Source organism: Panthera tigris, chromosome D4 (assembly GCF_018350195.1).
Source record: "Panthera tigris isolate Pti1 chromosome D4, P.tigris_Pti1_mat1.1, whole genome shotgun sequence".
Taxonomy (NCBI): Eukaryota; Metazoa; Chordata; class Mammalia; order Carnivora; family Felidae; genus Panthera; species Panthera tigris.
This window is the reverse complement of record NC_056672.1, coordinates 28,879,889-28,898,388: the sequence shown is the minus strand read 5'-3', so window position 1 is coordinate 28,898,388 and position 18,500 is coordinate 28,879,889. Positions and strand designations below refer to the sequence as shown.

General features: G+C 45.8%; 1 protein-coding gene across 6 annotated transcripts in view; it reads right to left on the bottom strand.

The window, feature by feature from the left end:
* The window catches only part of AOPEP (aminopeptidase O (putative)), a 340,077-nt gene that overhangs the window by 88,733 nt on the left and 232,844 nt on the right, over nucleotides 1-18,500 (bottom strand). For all 6 annotated transcript variants that reach the window (XR_006210295.1, XM_042963287.1, XM_042963288.1 and 3 more), the window contains one exon: nucleotides 13,602-13,662. Coding sequence is in view for 5 of the 6 variants with exons in the window: in XM_042963287.1 (XP_042819221.1) it covers nucleotides 13,602-13,662 (61 nt within the window). In the remaining variant the exon portion in view is untranslated. The remainder of the gene's footprint in view (nucleotides 1-13,601; nucleotides 13,663-18,500) is intronic.

Genomic DNA, 18,500 nt, shown 5'->3' with positions numbered 1-18,500 from the left:
CATATTACTGCATGCACTAGGCACATTTTTGCCCACTAAAGAATAAAGAACAGATTTAGGAAAAGGAGCAGTCATTAGTTACATTAAAAATCACCACCGCTCAGAGCTCCCTGCTGTATTCATTTGTTATCTCTTCATAAGTCTTGTAAAACTGAAGACAAGGATGGGATCAAGCTGATTTGGATTAAAAGTAACACTGCTAAAAACACAAAATACCTTACTTGGATGGACAGACGATTGAGGGTCCTAGAGCTGAGCTGTGGCACTGTCATCCACAAGAGCTATCAGCTTGGGCAGATCAGGCCACCACTCCTGGGGTGCAGCTCCCCCATAGGAGAAAAAATGAGCTCCTCACCAAGACTTGCTCCTGTCTAGGATTCTAAAGCAGACTGAAGGCTGTGCAACACCGGAAAAGACTAATATTTAACCAGGAAGCAATAGAGGCCACACCCAAGAAGCACATACCACGCGCATAGTAAATACACACCTATTTTGTACGACATAATGTCTTTCCACAAAAGAGAAGGGGAAAAAAAGGCCTGTGGCCTAAAATCAGCCAAGTGTTCCTAATAGCTTTCCTTGTCAGCAGGTGCTCTGGCGGCAGGTGCTGGCGGAAGTCCCTGTGAGCATCGTGGAGGGCCATCAGAGCCGCTGCCCAGAGGCATGGGATGCAGAGCTGAACATCAGTATGTGCAACAATGCTGTGCAATGTCAAAGTGCCAAGGGGCCCTGTGTGTGTGTGGGTGTGTGGGTGTGCAACAAGTGCACAAGTCGCCACACTACTGGGTCTCAGGGCTTTCCCCAGATGTGGGAAGAGTACAAGGCAAATACAGAATAACCAGCCTTTGCTAAAGAGTCTACAAGAATATGCCTTCAGGCTAATAAAACAGAGAATAGGGGCAGTTCTTCAAAAGTAGAATCAAATGCTTTTCTATTGACATAAAGGTTTACAACCTAAAGCTGATATCTTTGTGCTAATTCTTTGAGTTTACATTGCTCCTTCTTTCCAGAGATGTCTCTCTATGAAATAGATAAAGCACCATTACAATGAAGTCCTGATAAGTGGTATCACTATGATTGCTGCGATGTCCTTACTTAGGTGAATCTCTCTCATGGGTGCACAGTATATATGAGCCTGAAAAACAAGTAACACCTGTAGATCCAAACATGGACTACCAGACTTTATACCTTGAGGCCAGTCACACTGGCTCCCTTGCACATGAGCTGGCTGACTTGTGACCCAGTGGGGCACAGCTGAGTCTCCTGCCTCCAGGCATGCAGTCTTCCAATGGACTTAGTCTCCTAGCTGAATGTGGCAAAGAAGTCAACTTCTTTGATTCCTCTCAGGTCTCAAACTCAGGGCAGAGGCCCCTTTTGCACACCTGGAAAAAATGGTTGGTTTGTAGATGCCCCCATGGGCCATGGGCTCATGAGCAGAGCTGTGTCCTTTCCGCTCCATAAGCCCACTGTCTAGCACAATGCGTGGCATAATGGTTGAACAAATAAACCCGAACCATACTGCCAAATAATTGGATTGCCCAGGAGGAATGTAAGACTAAAGGATCCTAAGAGCCTAGATTATACTCAGTGAATAAGAAAACTTCTTTTGATTCAATACATTCCAGAATATGACCTAATTATGGATTCTGTCAGTTGGTCCCAGCCCTACTTATGGAGAGCATCATTCACTAGGTAGGGTCTGAGTCCAGGGTCCGTAGTTTTAAACATCTTCCTGGATGATTCTGATAACCAGGTCTCAGCACGACTGGGCTTCGTGGACTTGAGGATCTCTAACCCAAGCCCACAAAGCTATGGTTCTAGAAAATACCCACACTTATCTCTTCATTAAAAACCATGTGTGTAGACAGGCCCCTACCAACTGTCTCTATCAACTGGATGGAGCCAAATAGACTTTTCAAAGCTAGTGGCTCCTGCTTCCTTTTCCTTCTGGTTCAAAAGGAAGCAAATATTGTTTTTCTCTCCACAGTGTCACACCCTGATCATGTTAGTGTCCCTCTGGGCCAGTTCAGAATTTTTACTCTTTTTTTTTTTAATTGTTTTTCACCATTTATTTTTCAGAGAGAGAGAGACAGAGACAGAGTATGAGTGGGAGAGAGGGGCAGAGAGAGAGGGAGACACAGACTCTGAAGCAGGCTCCAGGATCTGAGCTGTCAGCACAGAGCCCAACATGGGGCTCACACTCACAGATCGGACTGTGAGGTCATGACCTGAGCCAGAGTTGGATGCTTAATAGACTGAACCACCCAGACGCCCCCAGAGTTTTTATTCTTTTTAAAGAAACAAGTTCTTAAATGCTCTTTACCCACCTGAGAGAGCCATTCCCATATGCCTTCCTGAGCTCACTTTAAAAACAGGTGTCCAGGGCACCTGGGTGGCTCAGTCTGTTAAGTGTCCGACCCTTGATCTCAGCTCAGGTCATGATCTCACAGTTTGGCGGGGGAGGGTTGGGATTCTCTCTCTCCCTTTCTCTGTCCCTCCCCTGCTCATGCAGATGTGTGCACTCTCTCTCTCAAAATAAATAGACTTAAAAAAAAATAAAAATAGATGTCCAATCTGAGATCCTAAAGGATGCAGGCCTCAGTCTAGGTCAATATCTTCAGTGTTTTCCCTCATCACTTAGCAGGATTCAGGCATGTTATCTGCATTACATGAACTTGTGCCTGTTTCACATGGCTTCTTACTTATTTCTCTGAGGGCACCTGTAGATATCTGTTGGCCCACTGCATGTGCTTTCTGGGGAGACACCATTGGCCATCCAGATACTGAATGATGCTTTTAAAAAGCATCCATGTAAATGAACAGCTCCTGGACATAAGAGTTCGAAGTTAAAAACTATGGAGTGAAAGTCACTCCCTCACTGTTCCTCTCACTTCCTGAAACTCCCTAGAACCCGAATGGAGGAGTGAGGCTTGGCCTTTCATCCAGGAGTCTTCCTTTTAGCCAGGCTGCTTGCACATCTGCAAGCCTCTGGCGGCCCTCAGTGGCTCTTGAATCTTGTGGGAACCCTCCAGCATCACATCCAAGTTCCTGTGCAGTCTGGCAGGGTCCTGCCTAACTAATCAATGCCCTTTGCAGAACCCACTCTCCACGAAAAGCAAGCAACAATAAACCTGTCCCTGACAAGGGAAATGGAAGGGGGAAAGATCACTATTCCAAACTGTGGCCAAAATGCATTCACCTAGAGCCCCTGGGTGGCTCAGCTGGTTAAGTGTCTGACTCTCTTGATTTCAGCTCAGGGTCATGGGATTGAGCCCTGTGTCGGGCTCCACACTGAGCATGGAGCCTGCTTAAGATTCTCTCTCCTTCTGCTCCTCTCCCCTGCTTTTGCACAGGTTCTCTCTAAAAAGAAAAAAATGCATTCACCAATTATATTTTTTTATCGCTACAAAAAAAAAATGCACTGACCCTTCTATTACTGCGGGCAGAATGACCTTGTTTAGAATGTGGCAGAGGCTGGGAGGGAGCAGGGAGTGACAGTGAGGCTCACTAGGAAGATGCTTTCCCCCCTCCCTTCCATCAGGATACTGCCTCCATTCCTCTGGGATACTGCCTCCATTCCTCCATTCCTCTGGGCACTACCCACCGAGCCTTAATCATGCTTATGACAAACTGGTTCCTCAGCCCCGCCTCCCCATCATAGAGCTCTGACTCCAACATACATGCTCAGTTTTCTACCACCAGACGCTGGTTACGGCTCTCCTCCTGCCTGGAATGGCCTTCTCTCCTACGTGTCCTTCAAGATTGCCTTCAAATGGTACTTCAGCCCTCCCTGCTTCCACACATGGGAAATGACCTCTTTCTTCCAAATGCTAAACTTTAGTTCATTTTTCACAAGTTACTGCTTTCTGCCTTAGGTTGGTTATTTGTGTATCTGTTTTCCCTACTGAATTATTAAGCATGTTGAGGGCAAAGCCTGTGTTCTCTCATCTTTGAGTCATCCACAGTCCCTCATAAAGGACAGCCGTACAGGCTTTATTTGTGGGAAGAAGGGAGGGGACAGAGAGGGAAGGCACTGGAGTAGGTATGATTTCAGACCCTGGAAGATTCCTCTCACAAATCTCATCCATCTGGCCTGGGATGCTTCACAGCTCTGTAGAAGCCTAGGCTCCAACACAGTTACAAAGGAAATCTTCAAGGGAGAGGAGACACTTTTCATCCTTATTATTCCCTTGGAGTCTCCTCTTAGACTCTTGTGAATGAGATTCAAATTCTTTCTGGAAATCGGGTTTTGAAAGGGAGAGAAAAGTAGGAAGGACACAGAGCTTTCATTGGCACACCAAAGGGAAATGCCTCCTGTTTCCTCATGGTGCCTTATGCATTTAGACAGTGTCAGATCAGATGCCCCCACTAACACGCAATGCCCAGCACAGACCTTCAGTTGCCTAGTACTCTCTGGGAGAACAGACCCTTCCTTCCCATATTTCTTTCTCTCTCATTCCACAAGACAGAATGTCATTTGGGACCCTCCCAAAACTATAGACACCCAAAATATACATCCCTAGGGGAATAAAATATAGTGAGGTTGACTTGAGTGATTTTTATTGGCCATTTTGAAGGGATTCACAAGAAATGTGGAACTAATCAGGGAAGTGTTGGGAATAAACATTGCTAAGTACTGAAGTTTTCTCCCCAAAATCCACGTGTTGAAGTCCTAACCCTTAATACCTCAGAATGTGATTGTATTGGAGATAGGGCCTTTAAAAAGGTGATTAAGGTAAAATGAGATCACATTAGTAGGCTCTAATATAATCCAACTGGTGTCCTTATAAGAAGAGATTAGGACAGAGATCTGTACGAACACAGAAGAAGAGACCATGTGAGGACAAAGCAAAAAGGCGGCTGTATGTAAGCAAGGAAAGAGGCCTGAGGAGAAACCAAACCTGCCCACACCTTGATCTTGCACTTCCGGCCTCCCAAACCGTGAGATGATAAATGTCTGTTGCTTAAGCCTCCCAGTCTGTGGGATTTTGTTGTGGCAGCCTGAACTAATACGAGCATGAAGGCACAGACGCCTTCATGTAAAATCAGGCTACAAACGAAAACTCTCCGTCTCTTGTGACTGTGGAACAGTGTATCACTCTGAGGGGTTTATTCGATAAACCATGGTGACTCAACATTACAGGCCCTGCCCAAACTGAGGCCAGAGAATCTAGTCAATGTATCTCAAAGTACCCCTTACAAGATGTCTACTCACTTAGAAAACATGAGTCAAACCACTGGACAAAAATGACAGCAAAATTTTTAGGAGCCCCCAAAGCTCACCTCATAATGGTAAATGCTATTATTGATTAAAAAAAAAAAAAAAAAAAAGAACTAAGGCTCTCATAGCAGATATAATTCGAAAAATACAATTTCTCTGGAATTTGTAAAAAACAAACCAACCAGTCTCGGTTTTCTTGAATGACCATTACATGTAGAATTCTTGGGGCGCCTCGGTGGCTAGGTTGATTAAGCGTCCAACTTCGGCTCAGGTCATGATCTTGCAATTCGCGAGTTCGAGCCCTGCATCAGGCTCTATGCTGATGGCTCAGAGCCTGGAGCCTGCTTCGGATTCTGTGTCTCCCTTTCTTTCTGCCCCTCCCCCACTCATGCTCTGTTTCTCTCTCTCTCTCTTTCTCTCAAAAATAAACATTAAAAGAATTTAAATGTAGAATTCTTATAGACACCACTGAGATGGAGTATCCCAACGGGCCTTAAAATAATGTTGGTGTTATGGCACAAGAACAGACACTCAGACCAATGGAACAGAATAGAGAACTCAGAAATGGACCCACAAACGTATGGCCAACTAATCTTTGACAAAGCAGGAAAGAATATCCAATGGAATAAAGACAGTCTCTTCAGCAAGTGGTACTGAGAAAACTGGACAGCGACATGCAGAAGAGTGAACCTGGACCACTTTCTTACACCATACACAAAAAATAAAAAAATGGATGAAAGACCTCAACGTAAGACAGGAAGCCATCAAAATCCTCGAGGAGAAAGCAGGCAAAAACCTCTTTGATCTTGCCCGCAGCAACTTCTTACTCAACACGTCTCCGGAGGCAAGGGAAACAAAAGCAAAAATGAACTATTGGGACCTCATCAAAATAGAAAGCTTTTTTCTGCACAGCAAAGGAAACAATCAGCAAAACTAAAAGGCAACTGACAGAATGGGAGAAGATATTTGCAAATGACATATCAGATAAAGGGTTAGTATCCAAAATCTATAAAGAACTTATCAAATCAACACCCAAAAAACAAATAATCCAGTGAAGAAATGGGCAAAAGACATGAATAGACGCTTCTCCAAGGAAGACATCCAGATGGCCAACCGACACATGAAAAAATGCTCAACATCACTCATCATCAGGGAAATACAAATCAAAACCACAATGAGATACCACCTTACACCTGTCAGAATGGCTAACATTAACAACTCAGGCAACAACAGATGTTGGTGAGGATGTGGAGAAAGAGGGTCTGTTTTGCATTGTTAGTGGGAATGCAAGCTGGTGCAGCCACTCTGGAAAACAGTATGGAGGTTCCTCAAAAAACTAAAAATAGAACTACCCTACGACCCAGCAATTGCACTACTAGGCATTTATCCACAGGATACAGGTGTGCTGTTTCGAAGGGACACATGCACCCCCATGTTTATAGCAGCACTATCAACAATAGCCTAAGTATGGAAAGAGCCCAAATGTCCATCGATGGATGAATGGATGAAGAAGATGTGGTGTGTGTGTATATATATATATATATATATATATATATATATATATATACATACATACACACACACAATGGAGTACTACTCGGCAATCAAAAAGAATAAAATCTTGCCATTTGCAACTACGTGGATGGAACTGGAGGGTGTTATGCTAAGTGAAATTAGTCAGTCAGAGAAAGACAAAAATCATATGACTTCACTCATATGAGGACTTTAAGAGACAAAACAGATGAACGTAAGGGAAGGGAAACAAAAATAATATAAACACAGAGAGGACAAAATAAGAGACTCTTAAATACGGAGAACAAACTGAGGGTTACTGGAGGGGTTGTAGGAGGGGGGATGGGCTAAATGGGGAAGGGGTATTAAGGAATCTACTCCTGAAATCATCGTTTCACCATATGGTAACTAATTTGGATGTAAATTTTAAAAAATAAAAAATAAAATTAAACAAACAAAAATTAATGTTGGTGTTATTACCTAAACCGTGCAAAAACAAGCCTACAAGTTATTCGCCTAATGAACCACTGACTTTCTCTGTGCTACAAGCACCACATCTTATCAAATTTCCTGTTTTGTAACCGGCCCACTTTCCCTAGGAGACTTGAGTTTTCTATCATTTGCTTGTGTGGCCTTTGGCAACTTGTAGATGTGTGCTTAAAAAGAAGTGGTGTTTTCCAAGACGACACAATAGCCTGCTGTTGTAACTTCTGGGATGCAGGAGCAAGTCTGGGAGCTTGAGCTGCTTCCCGCCTATTTCCCAGACACTCGATGTGATCAGCTCTCCCCCATCTTCTCTATCCTCATCGGTGCCACTGCTGCCTATGATTTTGCCATGTCACATGTGCTGAGCACTTCCCCCAGAGCAGACAGAGCCCGAGATGGGCCGTGAGGCGCTCTGGCGTCTGTATGCTACTTAATAGTACCTCGGAAAACAGGTTGCCTGGGAGTTGAAATGAGGAGCTAAAGTGAGGCTGGTAATTAGTTCATGCCCTTCTGGATGTCCACTGTGAATAAGCGCTCCCATCCATGCATTATAATCATCTGTGCCGTCAGAGCAGATTGAAGGGCGTGTATGGGTTGGTCAAGCTGTATCTTTATCCATACATCTGACAAAAATATAGATGTTTTCACTTACATTTATTTGGTGGGGGATTTTAAGGCATGGTGCACTCAGATTTTAATTCAACTAATAGCTTTACAGCAGCACTGTTCAATAGGAATATACGCAAGCCACATTTGTCATTTAAAATTTTCTAGTTGGTGAATTTAAAAAGTAACATGTAACAGCTACAATTAATTTTAATAGTATTTTTTACTGGGTATATATGCATTGGGTTATGATGTAGCCAAAATAGTATCATTTTGACATGTAAACAATATTTTAAAAAACATTAAAGAGATATTTACCCTTCATTTTTTTATATTAAATCTAAATCTGATGAGTTTTCACAGTCCACCTCAAGTGCTAAATTTTAACCAGAAATGCTTGAACTGTATTTAGATTTAATAAAATTTAGTTTAAAAAGTAGATTCATTAGGGCTCTGGGGTGGCTCAGTCAGTTAAGTGTCCGACCTCGGCTCAGGTCATGATCTCACGGTTCATGAGTTTGAGCCCCACGTCAGGCTCTGTGCTGATAGCTCAAAGCCTGGAGCCTGCTTCAGATTCTGTCTCCCTCTCTCTCTGCCCCTTCCCAGCTTATACACTGTCTCTCTCTCTCAAAAATAAACATTAAAAAAAAAAAAGTAGATTCATTCACATACCCAAAGTTGTTCCAAACAAAAACTGAATTATTCTTTTAACTTTAGATTTAGATTCAATTAAAAATTCAGCTCTTCAGGTACACTAAATATTTTTCAAGCACTAATAACTGCATGTAGCTAGCAGCTGCCATATTGCCATAGACCCTGAGCACCTACTATGTGCATCACAGCAGGTAAGGCAAGGATGAGTCAGACACAGCCCTTGTTGCCTCTGGTGGGGGCGGGGGGGTTGGGCAGCCTGTGGATGAGGCACAACGCAAACAGCAACAATGTAAGGCAGGCTACCACACTTGCTAAGGACACAGAAAGGAAGGCATTACAGGGAGAGAAAAAGGCATGCACAAAGGAAGGCTGGGGGCAAAGAAACGATCATGTAGAGATTGGAAATTATGGTTGGACATACACCTAGGAGGGTAGAAATTAAAGTTTAAAAAGACAGCCTGGGGCAGTTCTGCTGATAGCCTCAAATAGCAGACCAAAGAGTTTGTTCTCAATCCACTGTCAGTGGGGAAAAAAGTTCCTGGTGAGGATGAGTCTTTTGGAAAGATTCACTTGGTATTGATGCAGCAATAGATGGGGGACAGTTTGGTGGCTAAAAAACCAATTAGAGGGGCGCCTGGGTGGCTCGGTCGGTTAAGCGTCCGACTTCAGCTCAGGTCACCATCTCGTGGTCTGTGAGTTCAAGCCCCGCGTCGGGCTCTGGGCTGATGGCTCAGAGCCTGGAGCCTGCTTCTGATTCTGTGTCCCTCTCTCTCTGCCCTTCCCCGTTCATACTCTGTCTCTCTCTGTCTCAAAAATAAATAAACGTTAAACAAAAAAAATTAAAAAAAAAAAAAAAACCAATTAGTTACTGAACCAGTCCAAGCAAAATACAATGAAACAATGGGGAGGTGCTAGGAAAGGAAAGAAAATTCAAAATTTAATAAATATGTACATAAGGATACCAGGACTTTGCAATGTGGCCAGGAATTCAAAGAAAAAGAGGAGTCAGAGAATTCTGTAGCAGCTAAAATAAGGAAGTAGAGATGAAAGACTGGATGGGAAAAGTTATTTCTAATGTATCTGCATATAAATGTTTTAAAAGGAGATTGGAATATGTGTACATATGGGCTGGTAGGGGGCGGGAGGAGACCTTTGGGCAGACATGAAAAGAAATCAAAATCTATTTATAGAATGGCCAAATTAGCAGAATGGGTGACTTTCTAAGAAATAATGTATACTATTCCAACAGTGGGGGCGAGGAGGGAATCTGAGTAAATTAAATTACAGTACCATTTGTTAGAAAGCCATGCAGCTGCAGGGGCGCCTGGGTGGCTCAGTCGGTTAAGCCTCTGACTTCAGCTCACGTCATGATCTCACAGACCGTGGGTTCGAGCCCTGCATCATGCTCTGTGCTGACAGCTCAAAGCTTAGAGCCTGCTTCAGATTCTGTGTCTCCTTCTCTGCCCCTCCCCCGCTCACACTCTTTTTCTCTCTCAAAACTTAAAAAATTAAAAAAAAGAGAAAGTTATGCAGCTGTTAAAAATTATGGCTCTTAAATTATATCAAAGGATATGGAAAACTGCTTAAGATATACTTTTAAATGAGAACTTTCAGTTTGAATAAAAAGATTCCAATTTTATTTAAAAAAGGTATGCACATTAAAAAAGGATGCCTGGGTGGGTCAGTTGCTTAAGCCTCCAACTCTTGATTTTGGCTCAGGTCATGATCTTGTGATTTGTTAGATAGAGCCCTGCACTGACAGCACAGAACCTACTTGGGATTCTTTCTCTCCCTTTTTCTCTGCCCTCCCTCGCTCTTTCTCTCTCTCTTTCTCTCTCTCTCAAAATAAATAGATAAACATTTTTTTTTTTTAAGATATGCACCTACATTCTGTATATCACATAAAATGTGTGGAAGGACTCGTACTAAGTGGTTAGCAAGCATGGATGTGCTCTGGGGAGTAAGACTGAGGGGGCAAGGGCTTTTGCTCTTTATATTTTGCTACTGCTTGAACTTGCTACAGAGAACATCTTATTTTGAGTTTTAAAAAGGGAGACAGGGTACCTGGGTGGCTCAGTTGGTTGAGCATCCAACTCTTGATTTGGGCTCAGGTTGTGATCCTGGGGTCATGGGATTGAGACCCATGTTGGACTCCACACCGAGTGTGGAGCCTGCTTAAGATTCTCTCTCTCCCTCTCTGCCCCGCTCTCCTGCTCACGCATGCACTCTCTCTCTCTCTCAGAAACAAAACAAAACAAAAACAACAATAAAAAGGTAGACAAAGGTCAAACTATGTATTCATACATCAAAAAAAAATGACTGAAGGGATTTATCCCCAAAAATTATCTCTGGGCCATTTTAATTTTCTTATTACAATTTTTTTATATTCTAAAATAAATATGTAATACTTCTATAATTAGAAAAAAGTCATAAAAGGAAATAACCTATAATACCAATGGTACAATCAATTTTAAATCTGTTTGCAAAGCCAAAGGTTACAGGGTTGGGTGTTCTTTAAAGAGGTTTGGATCCAATTTCTTTTACTTCTTTGGGGCTCATGCTTACTTTTATTGCTGCTGAAGTGATTTCCACATTTTTTTTAATGATTTCCATTCAGTGTGGCCAAAAAGGAAAATCGAGGCCAACCACAAGGCAAGCCTTCCTGAGAGGAGACAAAAAGCCTCTGTAACCTGTGGAATGAAAACTTTACCAGGAGAACGTGACTCTTTTGTCATGAATGACTTCAATTGCTGGTGGACAGAAATTTTTAACGAGAACAAAGAGCATCGAAGCGATTTCAGTGCCCTGGTTGTCAATCCAGGCCAAGCACACTAGTAACTTTATATTATAATGATGAGGACAAAGAACAAGGTGTCCCATTCACCGCCAGGCTCCTGCAACCAGAGGGTCCCGGGCCTTTGCAGAACCTTTCACTGCGGTGGAAGGGAGAAGGAACTCTCAAGGAGCACAAAAAGGGCTGTGAGCAAGTAAATCAGCATCAACCATATACATAATGGCAGAGAATGGGTACAGAGATGAAACGATGTCGTCTGATCATTCACCAATGGAAAGATATGCACTAAATCAGGGTCTTTTCTGTCTGATGCTGTTGTTTTTACTGAACAGTTAAGCGCCCAAGGAAATACCAGTTGGGTCTTAAAGACAATTTATAGCTGGGTTGGCCTCATTGCACCTGGCCGTGTTTTGACAGCAGGTTTCGTCAGTTTATAGCAGAAATTCTTGTCTACACTATAAGCTGTCACAAACGCAACTAGACCTTGGAAAAAATGTACCGCTTAGAGGCAAATCTCCCTTTCGCCGCACCCCTCCCACTTTTAATGAAAAGCAAAAGCCTCCTGCTGGTGGCACAGCCTCCTTCTCTTCAGGGGAAATCAGGGAACCTCCTGGGACCAAGAGGGTCAGTCCCAGTGTTACAACCCAAGCAGGGTGCGCCTGCTTCTGGGCACCCGATTAAGGACTCTTTCTTTCCTCTTCCCTGAGGGCTAACTGCTGAATACAGCGGCCTTGTTGTTCGGAGCCAGGAAATTTCAGGATTCTGCTCTCTGAGCTCCCCACTCTTCCCAGCTGCCAGGCCGCGGAAAGAATGTCTGGGCGCCTTGCAACCGCCTGGCCTCGGAGCACAAGGCATGCAGCTTTGGCGAATGCCCTCTGCCCCCATCTAAAACAAGAAGGCAGCGCTTGGCTAGTTGGGATCAGACAATCCTTAACTTTGTTTTTGAGATTTTTCTAGTCGGCAAATGGCCTGGCAATGACTTCGGCAAATGACTTCCACCACCGTGGAAGTCACAGAACCTCATTACAATACCTAGGAGGTGAGAGCACTGGCTCCCAGGACAAGGTATTGCCTTATCCACCCCTGTTTTGTGTTGCTTTTTAGACCTCAGGATTTTATTTTCTGCTCCCAAGGACTGGGCCAAACAAATAACTTTTAACAGGTGCCACGCATCCCCGAACAGAAGGCAATGCGTCCTTTTTAGGAATGAGTTCATGGTGGCTGGTGACCGACATCCCCCCCGTGGGACAGAAAGGACAAAGATGCAAAGAGAGGATGAAAAGGTAATGGAGAGCAGCCCCTCCTGTTCCTTAATTTCATGGTTCACAGACATTCATTGACATTCAGACACTCCCAAGGGGAAGCTCATATAACCAGCCATGAAACTAGAAACGAGCAAGCTAAGGGGGCTGCTTGCCTGGACCCAGGGCAGAGTTTCTCACAGCCATGGGGGTCCACCCCCAGACACTAGGGCCCACTGTGATGGGTCTGCAGCTGCTCGGGGGACCAGCCCAGATTGGGAAGCTCCAGGCCTGCAGAGTCCTTTAACCAGCCCCACGCAGGATGCCTCCCTCGACTTCCCAGGGCCCATGCTCTAGTGAGGGTCAGCACTCGGGGGCTGCCCTTCAGGCTCCAGGAAGCACAGGACCTGGGAAGAGTGGAGAGAGAGGAGGCCTCAAGCCAGGTAGTTCCTGTGGAGCTGGGGCTGGGTGGGAACGTCTCTCCCACAGAGGTGCCCATGGGCCGAAAGAGGAGGAGACAGCAGAACCTTCAGGAGGGGCAGGTCCTGGTCCCTAAGACAGAGAGATGAATCTAAATAGCACATGCAGATAGGACCAGCTTGAGGCAGGGATGCAGAGCCAGAGGAGGAAGCTGAGGGGCTAGCTGCACCGGGGAAATGATGGGGAATGAGGGCACAACAGGTCAGAGGAGAGCTGCAGGCGAGCCGGCTCACTCATTCATCCGGCTGTGTCCAAAGAGCAGAGCTGGAGGCCACCTGCTCAATCCACTGGTAGCCTCGAAGTGCTGCCTGGTGACAGCACCCAAAACATACACCACACTTTGCAAGATCTCATTTAACACACCGCTCAAGGTCAACCAGGCGCCCTCCTACAGCACCACTTGAGGCAGAGGCCAGAGACACACGTCATGATGGCAGGCTGACAAGGGTGGGAGACTGTCATTTTCCCGACTCAGGGATACTCCAACTCAGCCAGATGATTAATTTTATATTTACACACATAAGTAAATCACTGTCCTAAGCAATACACCAAGCAGCAAGCTTTACTATCCTCCACAGACTCTCCTGAGCAGCAATGTTGGGCGCACCTGGGGTATTCCAGAACTCTCAAGCCAGTCTCGGAAGATGTTCTCCACAGACAACTCAAGCCTTTAAAAATAAAATGAAAAGGAAAGGATTAAAAAGGTACAGAGCACTTATTACATAGCACGTTTCTATGGTACCTCACAGCATCCGTCTTCCAGAGAGGTAGCTGCTCTCTGGAGAAAGCAACTCTGTCCCAGGTTAAAGTGCAGGGGGGGACCCAGCCACACTCAGGACAGCTTCAGTCAATAGGAAGGTGCACCATGAAATCTAAACATCAGAGGCACACCATCGTAGGTGCTCTCAATGCCTTGGCAGGAACTGTTTGGTTGGGAGTACCGATTCACGGACGATAGGGCATGTCCACAGGACACATCAGGCGTGACCGCTTCCCCCAGAGCTGGCGGCACAGTGAAATCTGAATGCTGTAGCACTTAGTACACCAAAATGACATTTGAACTTTATCGTGACGAGGGGCTGTGACAGGCATAAATGGTGCAATTCACCGTCAGAGCACAGACGGGCTTGGCTGCAAGAGTGCACACAGTTTCCATGCCTCTGTTTTAAGCAGGCCCACATTCTGCTTTATTTGAAACATTACAGTTGCTTGTTAAGTCTGACCCAAAGTCTGCTGAAATTCTTTTTTTTTTTTACATTTATTCATTTTTCAGAGATGGAGAGAGAAAGAGAATGGGCAAGGGAGGAGCAGAGAGAGAGGGAGACACAGAATCTGAAACAGGCTCCAGGCTCCAAGCTGTCAGCACAGAGCCCGACGTGGGGCTTGAACTCACGGACTGTGAGATCATGACCTGAGCCGAAATCAGACGCTCAACCGACTGAGCCCTACCCAGGCGCCCCAGCTGAAATTCTTTTGGTTTCAGGTCCTGCTGATTTGAATACTTCTTAAATTTGTGAAATATCCAGTATATTTAGGGTCAAGAGACCTTAGGTTGTGTCTTCCTGTCTTCCTGGGCTAATGATGTTTAAAGCAACCCCAGCTCACTTCTAGATAACTCCCACTCATGCCCCGTATCTCTGCTCGCAGAGGCCTTTCCCAAGCCCTCTCCCAGGCTGTGTGTGACACCCACTGTGCTCCCTGTCCCCTGCACCACAGCATTCATCAGTTTGTAACTGTCATTTATTTAACCACTTGCCCTTTACCTGTCCCCTTGCTGGGTTGAAGCTCTCTGAGATCAGGGTCTAATGTCTGTTTTACTCACTTCTCTAAATCCAGAACGGAGACCAGTTCCTGGTGTAAGACGATTCCCACTGGTATTTTTTATTGGAATGAGTGAAAACACATTTCACAGTGGACTCAATAAAAAATATTCCCTTTTAATTTAAAAATTACTTTTCCCAGTAAGAGATTCCCAAGGTGTTAGGCTCCAAAACGTTAAAAAACTGTATATATATAGAATATCCCTTTCCTCCCTCCCTTTAGGGGTTACAGAGAAGCTGTGGAAAGATACAGTGCTGTCTGCATTGTGAAGGTACTGAAGGCCAGAGCTCCTTTCACCTCCCAGGCTGGGAAGTGGTGGGAAGGGGAGGAGGGAAAAGTGGGTGGGGGTGGGGAAGAGGGGGCTGGGCTGATATTTTCACTTCTTTTTTCTTCCCCAGTGAGAAGCAAGTCGCTGGGTGCCTTGGTCTTCCCGGGGCCAGAGCAAAAGCCAAGGTTGCCAAAGGGCTCAGCTGTTGGTATTTCCAAACAAAACAGGGGGCAAGAGGGACTACACAGACAAAGCGGTTTGGATTCATTTTCAAGGTGATGTCCATCTGTGAGATGAACAGCAGGGGAAGGGGAGAGGCCAGCGGTGGAGAAGGGGAGAGTGACGACCTCCCAAGGCTGCTCACCCTGGGCTCATCCAGGTTCCCAGACTCAGTGGAATTATTGGATGTGCCTCGTGTGCAGGTACCACCGGGTGCCACTGTCCCCGAGCCTTGCCCCACCTCTTTGTGGCCAGTTAGCAGCATCAATCCAGGTGTGAGTGGCCAAGCTCCCCCTCATGACCATGAGAGTGTAGAGACGTGTGTGCATGCACGTGTGCACTCATGTGCCTGTGTGTGTGTGTGCAGCACGTGGCGCAGGGGTGGGTGGATGACTGGAAGAGAGGAGGTGGCTCCCAGAACACCTTAAATCCAGGTCACTGTTCCTTTTTGAGCTTGGTTGGTGGCACGGAGCAGTGCTGGAAATGCCCTGTAACAGGCCTGATTGATCTGCTAGGGAGAGTAGGCAGGGCTGAAGGGGCCTCTTGGAGAAGTATCTGAGGAAACTCAAAGTGGTCTTATTTTCTAAGGAAATGTGAGGGGCTGCAAAGGCAGAGACTGTATAATTTCCACGGAAGACAAGGTGCTCCATGCAAGGCCTGCTCGTTTGGAACAAATGCAGACCATCCCCACCTTGTCTGGCACTCAGGAGGGCGGGTCATTTGGTGGTGCTGGGTTCCTGCCCTGGGGCCTCAACAGCTGTGCGGGGGGAATCTGCTGGTGCTCTAAGTTGTCTGTCCTGATTGAGAGGCATGCCTGCTTTCTTCCTGTCCTTCCTTCCCAGAAGCTTTGCTGAAGCTTCTCCTAAGCCGCCCATTCATCTGCTTCCTTTCCTGGGTCTGGAGCCCTGGGGCCAAAAGCTCCTGTCGCCATCCTTCCAGCGAACTCAGGAAAGCCAAAGCAAGAGGCTCACTCTGACCTGAGCTCTGTTGTGCTGTGGCATTCTAGAAAAACAGGCATTCTTAAACCTTGCACAACTTGAGAGGAAGACAGGGAATTTAGAAAGGATTTAGACAAGAGTGGCAGTGAGGATCAAAGGGCCGAATGCATTGGATCCGCAAGGGAGGTCAAGGGAACTGGGATTAAATGTCCTGAAGAAGAGAAGTCTGGGAGTGACTTCATGGCCATTTTTGAGTGATTTTACAAAAGATGGCGAACAGCTGTTGTGCCTCCCCGTGGAGGAGTAAGAGCACGGACATAAATTTCCTTCAGGGAATTTTAGCTTAAAAACACGTTGTTGGGGTGGCATGGGGAGGGGCTGAGGAGTTGAGTCCTGGAATGCTACTGAGCAAGGCCCAGTCTTCACCAGAGAAAACTGAAGAACAGGCAGTGCCTCCTGCCTGCGGGCGTTCGTTCCCTGCATAGATCTATAGGGCACAGGGTTCTGGGGAAGGCTCAGATCGGAAACCCTGGGGCCTGTCCGGTAGGGACACACAACAGACATAGTCACCGTGCTGCCAGGGCCTGTGCGGAGAGGTGGGACTATGTGTGGAAGGGGCACCGGCTGCATCAGGTGCGGCAGCTAGAAGGACAGTGGGAGGTGTGTTAGGGGAGCCTTTTTTTTTGAAGCTTATTTATTTATATTGAGAGACAGAGTAAGCTCATGCAAGCAGGCTGCTGGCAGAGAGAGAGGGAAAGAGAGAGTCCCAAGCAGGCTCTGTGCTGTCAGTGCAGAGCCCTACACGGGGCTCGATCCCATAAACCGTGAGATCATGACGAAATCAAGAGTTTGATTTAATTGACTGTACCACTCAGGCATGCCAGGAGTCTTCTTAAAGGAAGCAAAGCTTGGACCACGTCATGGAGGAAGGCTGTGCTATGCCCAGTGATGGAGCAGGACCAGTAAAAGAGAAGGAAAGTGCATGCAGGTAAAGGGAGATGAAGCAGGAAAGCGCAAAGCCATGGTCACCTGGGCTGGCACACGGAATGAGGTGAGGGAAGAAAAGGGGTAACCTATGAGAACGCTGAAACCCTGTCCCTGGGCCTGGGCTTCATCAAAGAGGCACTGAATATGGCTGCAGAATAGCACAAACAAAATGGAGTCAAGGAAGAGCACCTGAGGGAAAAGAGGCTGGAGGCAGGGAGACCAAAGTGGAGGCTGTGAATGTGTTCACATGAGAGGCTATGTGAAGAGGATTAGACAGACGTGGTGTGCTGGGGATGGATGTGGAGGGTGGCACTGGATGAGTGAGAGACCATGTGCAGACACTGGGCTCCATCGCTCTCTGCAGGATGATTCCCCATGGAATGAATATACATGCTGGTGAACAATCTGTGCTACGGTCTACAACCTGAACAACAGACCAGGCCAACTGTGTGGGTTATTCCGTTGGAAAGTATTAAGGCAAATTTTGCTTTGCCATATTTAGTATTTGCACACACAGGTACTACTATACCATGGCACCAAAAACAAAGCAAATAAGAACTCCTCTGTCCACTATCAAGTAAAGGCATAAAAGCAGCAGCTACTATTTATTGAACACCTACTATGTACCAGGCACTGTAGCGAAAATCTCATTTACACTTTACAACATTTGTGCAAGACCAATACTATTATCCCCATCTCAGAGATGAGCAAATACAAATTCCAAGAAGTTAAGGGATTTATCCAAGGCCACACAGATGGTACTTGAAGAGCTGGGATCCAAGTCTATGCTGCCTGGCTACAAAGCCCCCGCTTTTCTTTCTATGCTGAACCTAGGCATCGTGATATGCTGGTCGTGACTTTTGGTGCAGGCAAATCTGTGGAAAAGAAGGGCCTGTGCTTGCTCCAAACACTCCTGCCTTCTTGCTCATGTCTCTCCTGCTGAAGGTGGCCTGGCCCCTGCTGTAGTCGCCCTGTTTGTCTGCCCTTCGATTTCAGTTCTGAAGAGATGGAGAGACCCTTAGGAGGGGCAAAAGTGTGAGGGCAGGAGAGTTCATTGTTCAGCTGCATCCAGGGGCAAAAGACACTCTTCCTTGAGTGAAAAGAACATGTGTTTTCAGATCACTTTCCTTTGGAAAGGTTCAAAGCATCTTATAACCATTATCACTTCATTCCTCATAATATCCTTGTGAAGCGGGTGTCAATTGTTGTGTGTGGCTTCTAGCAGATGGAGAAACTGCAGCATGAGAAGACTGGCCAAAGTCGGGCCAAAGAA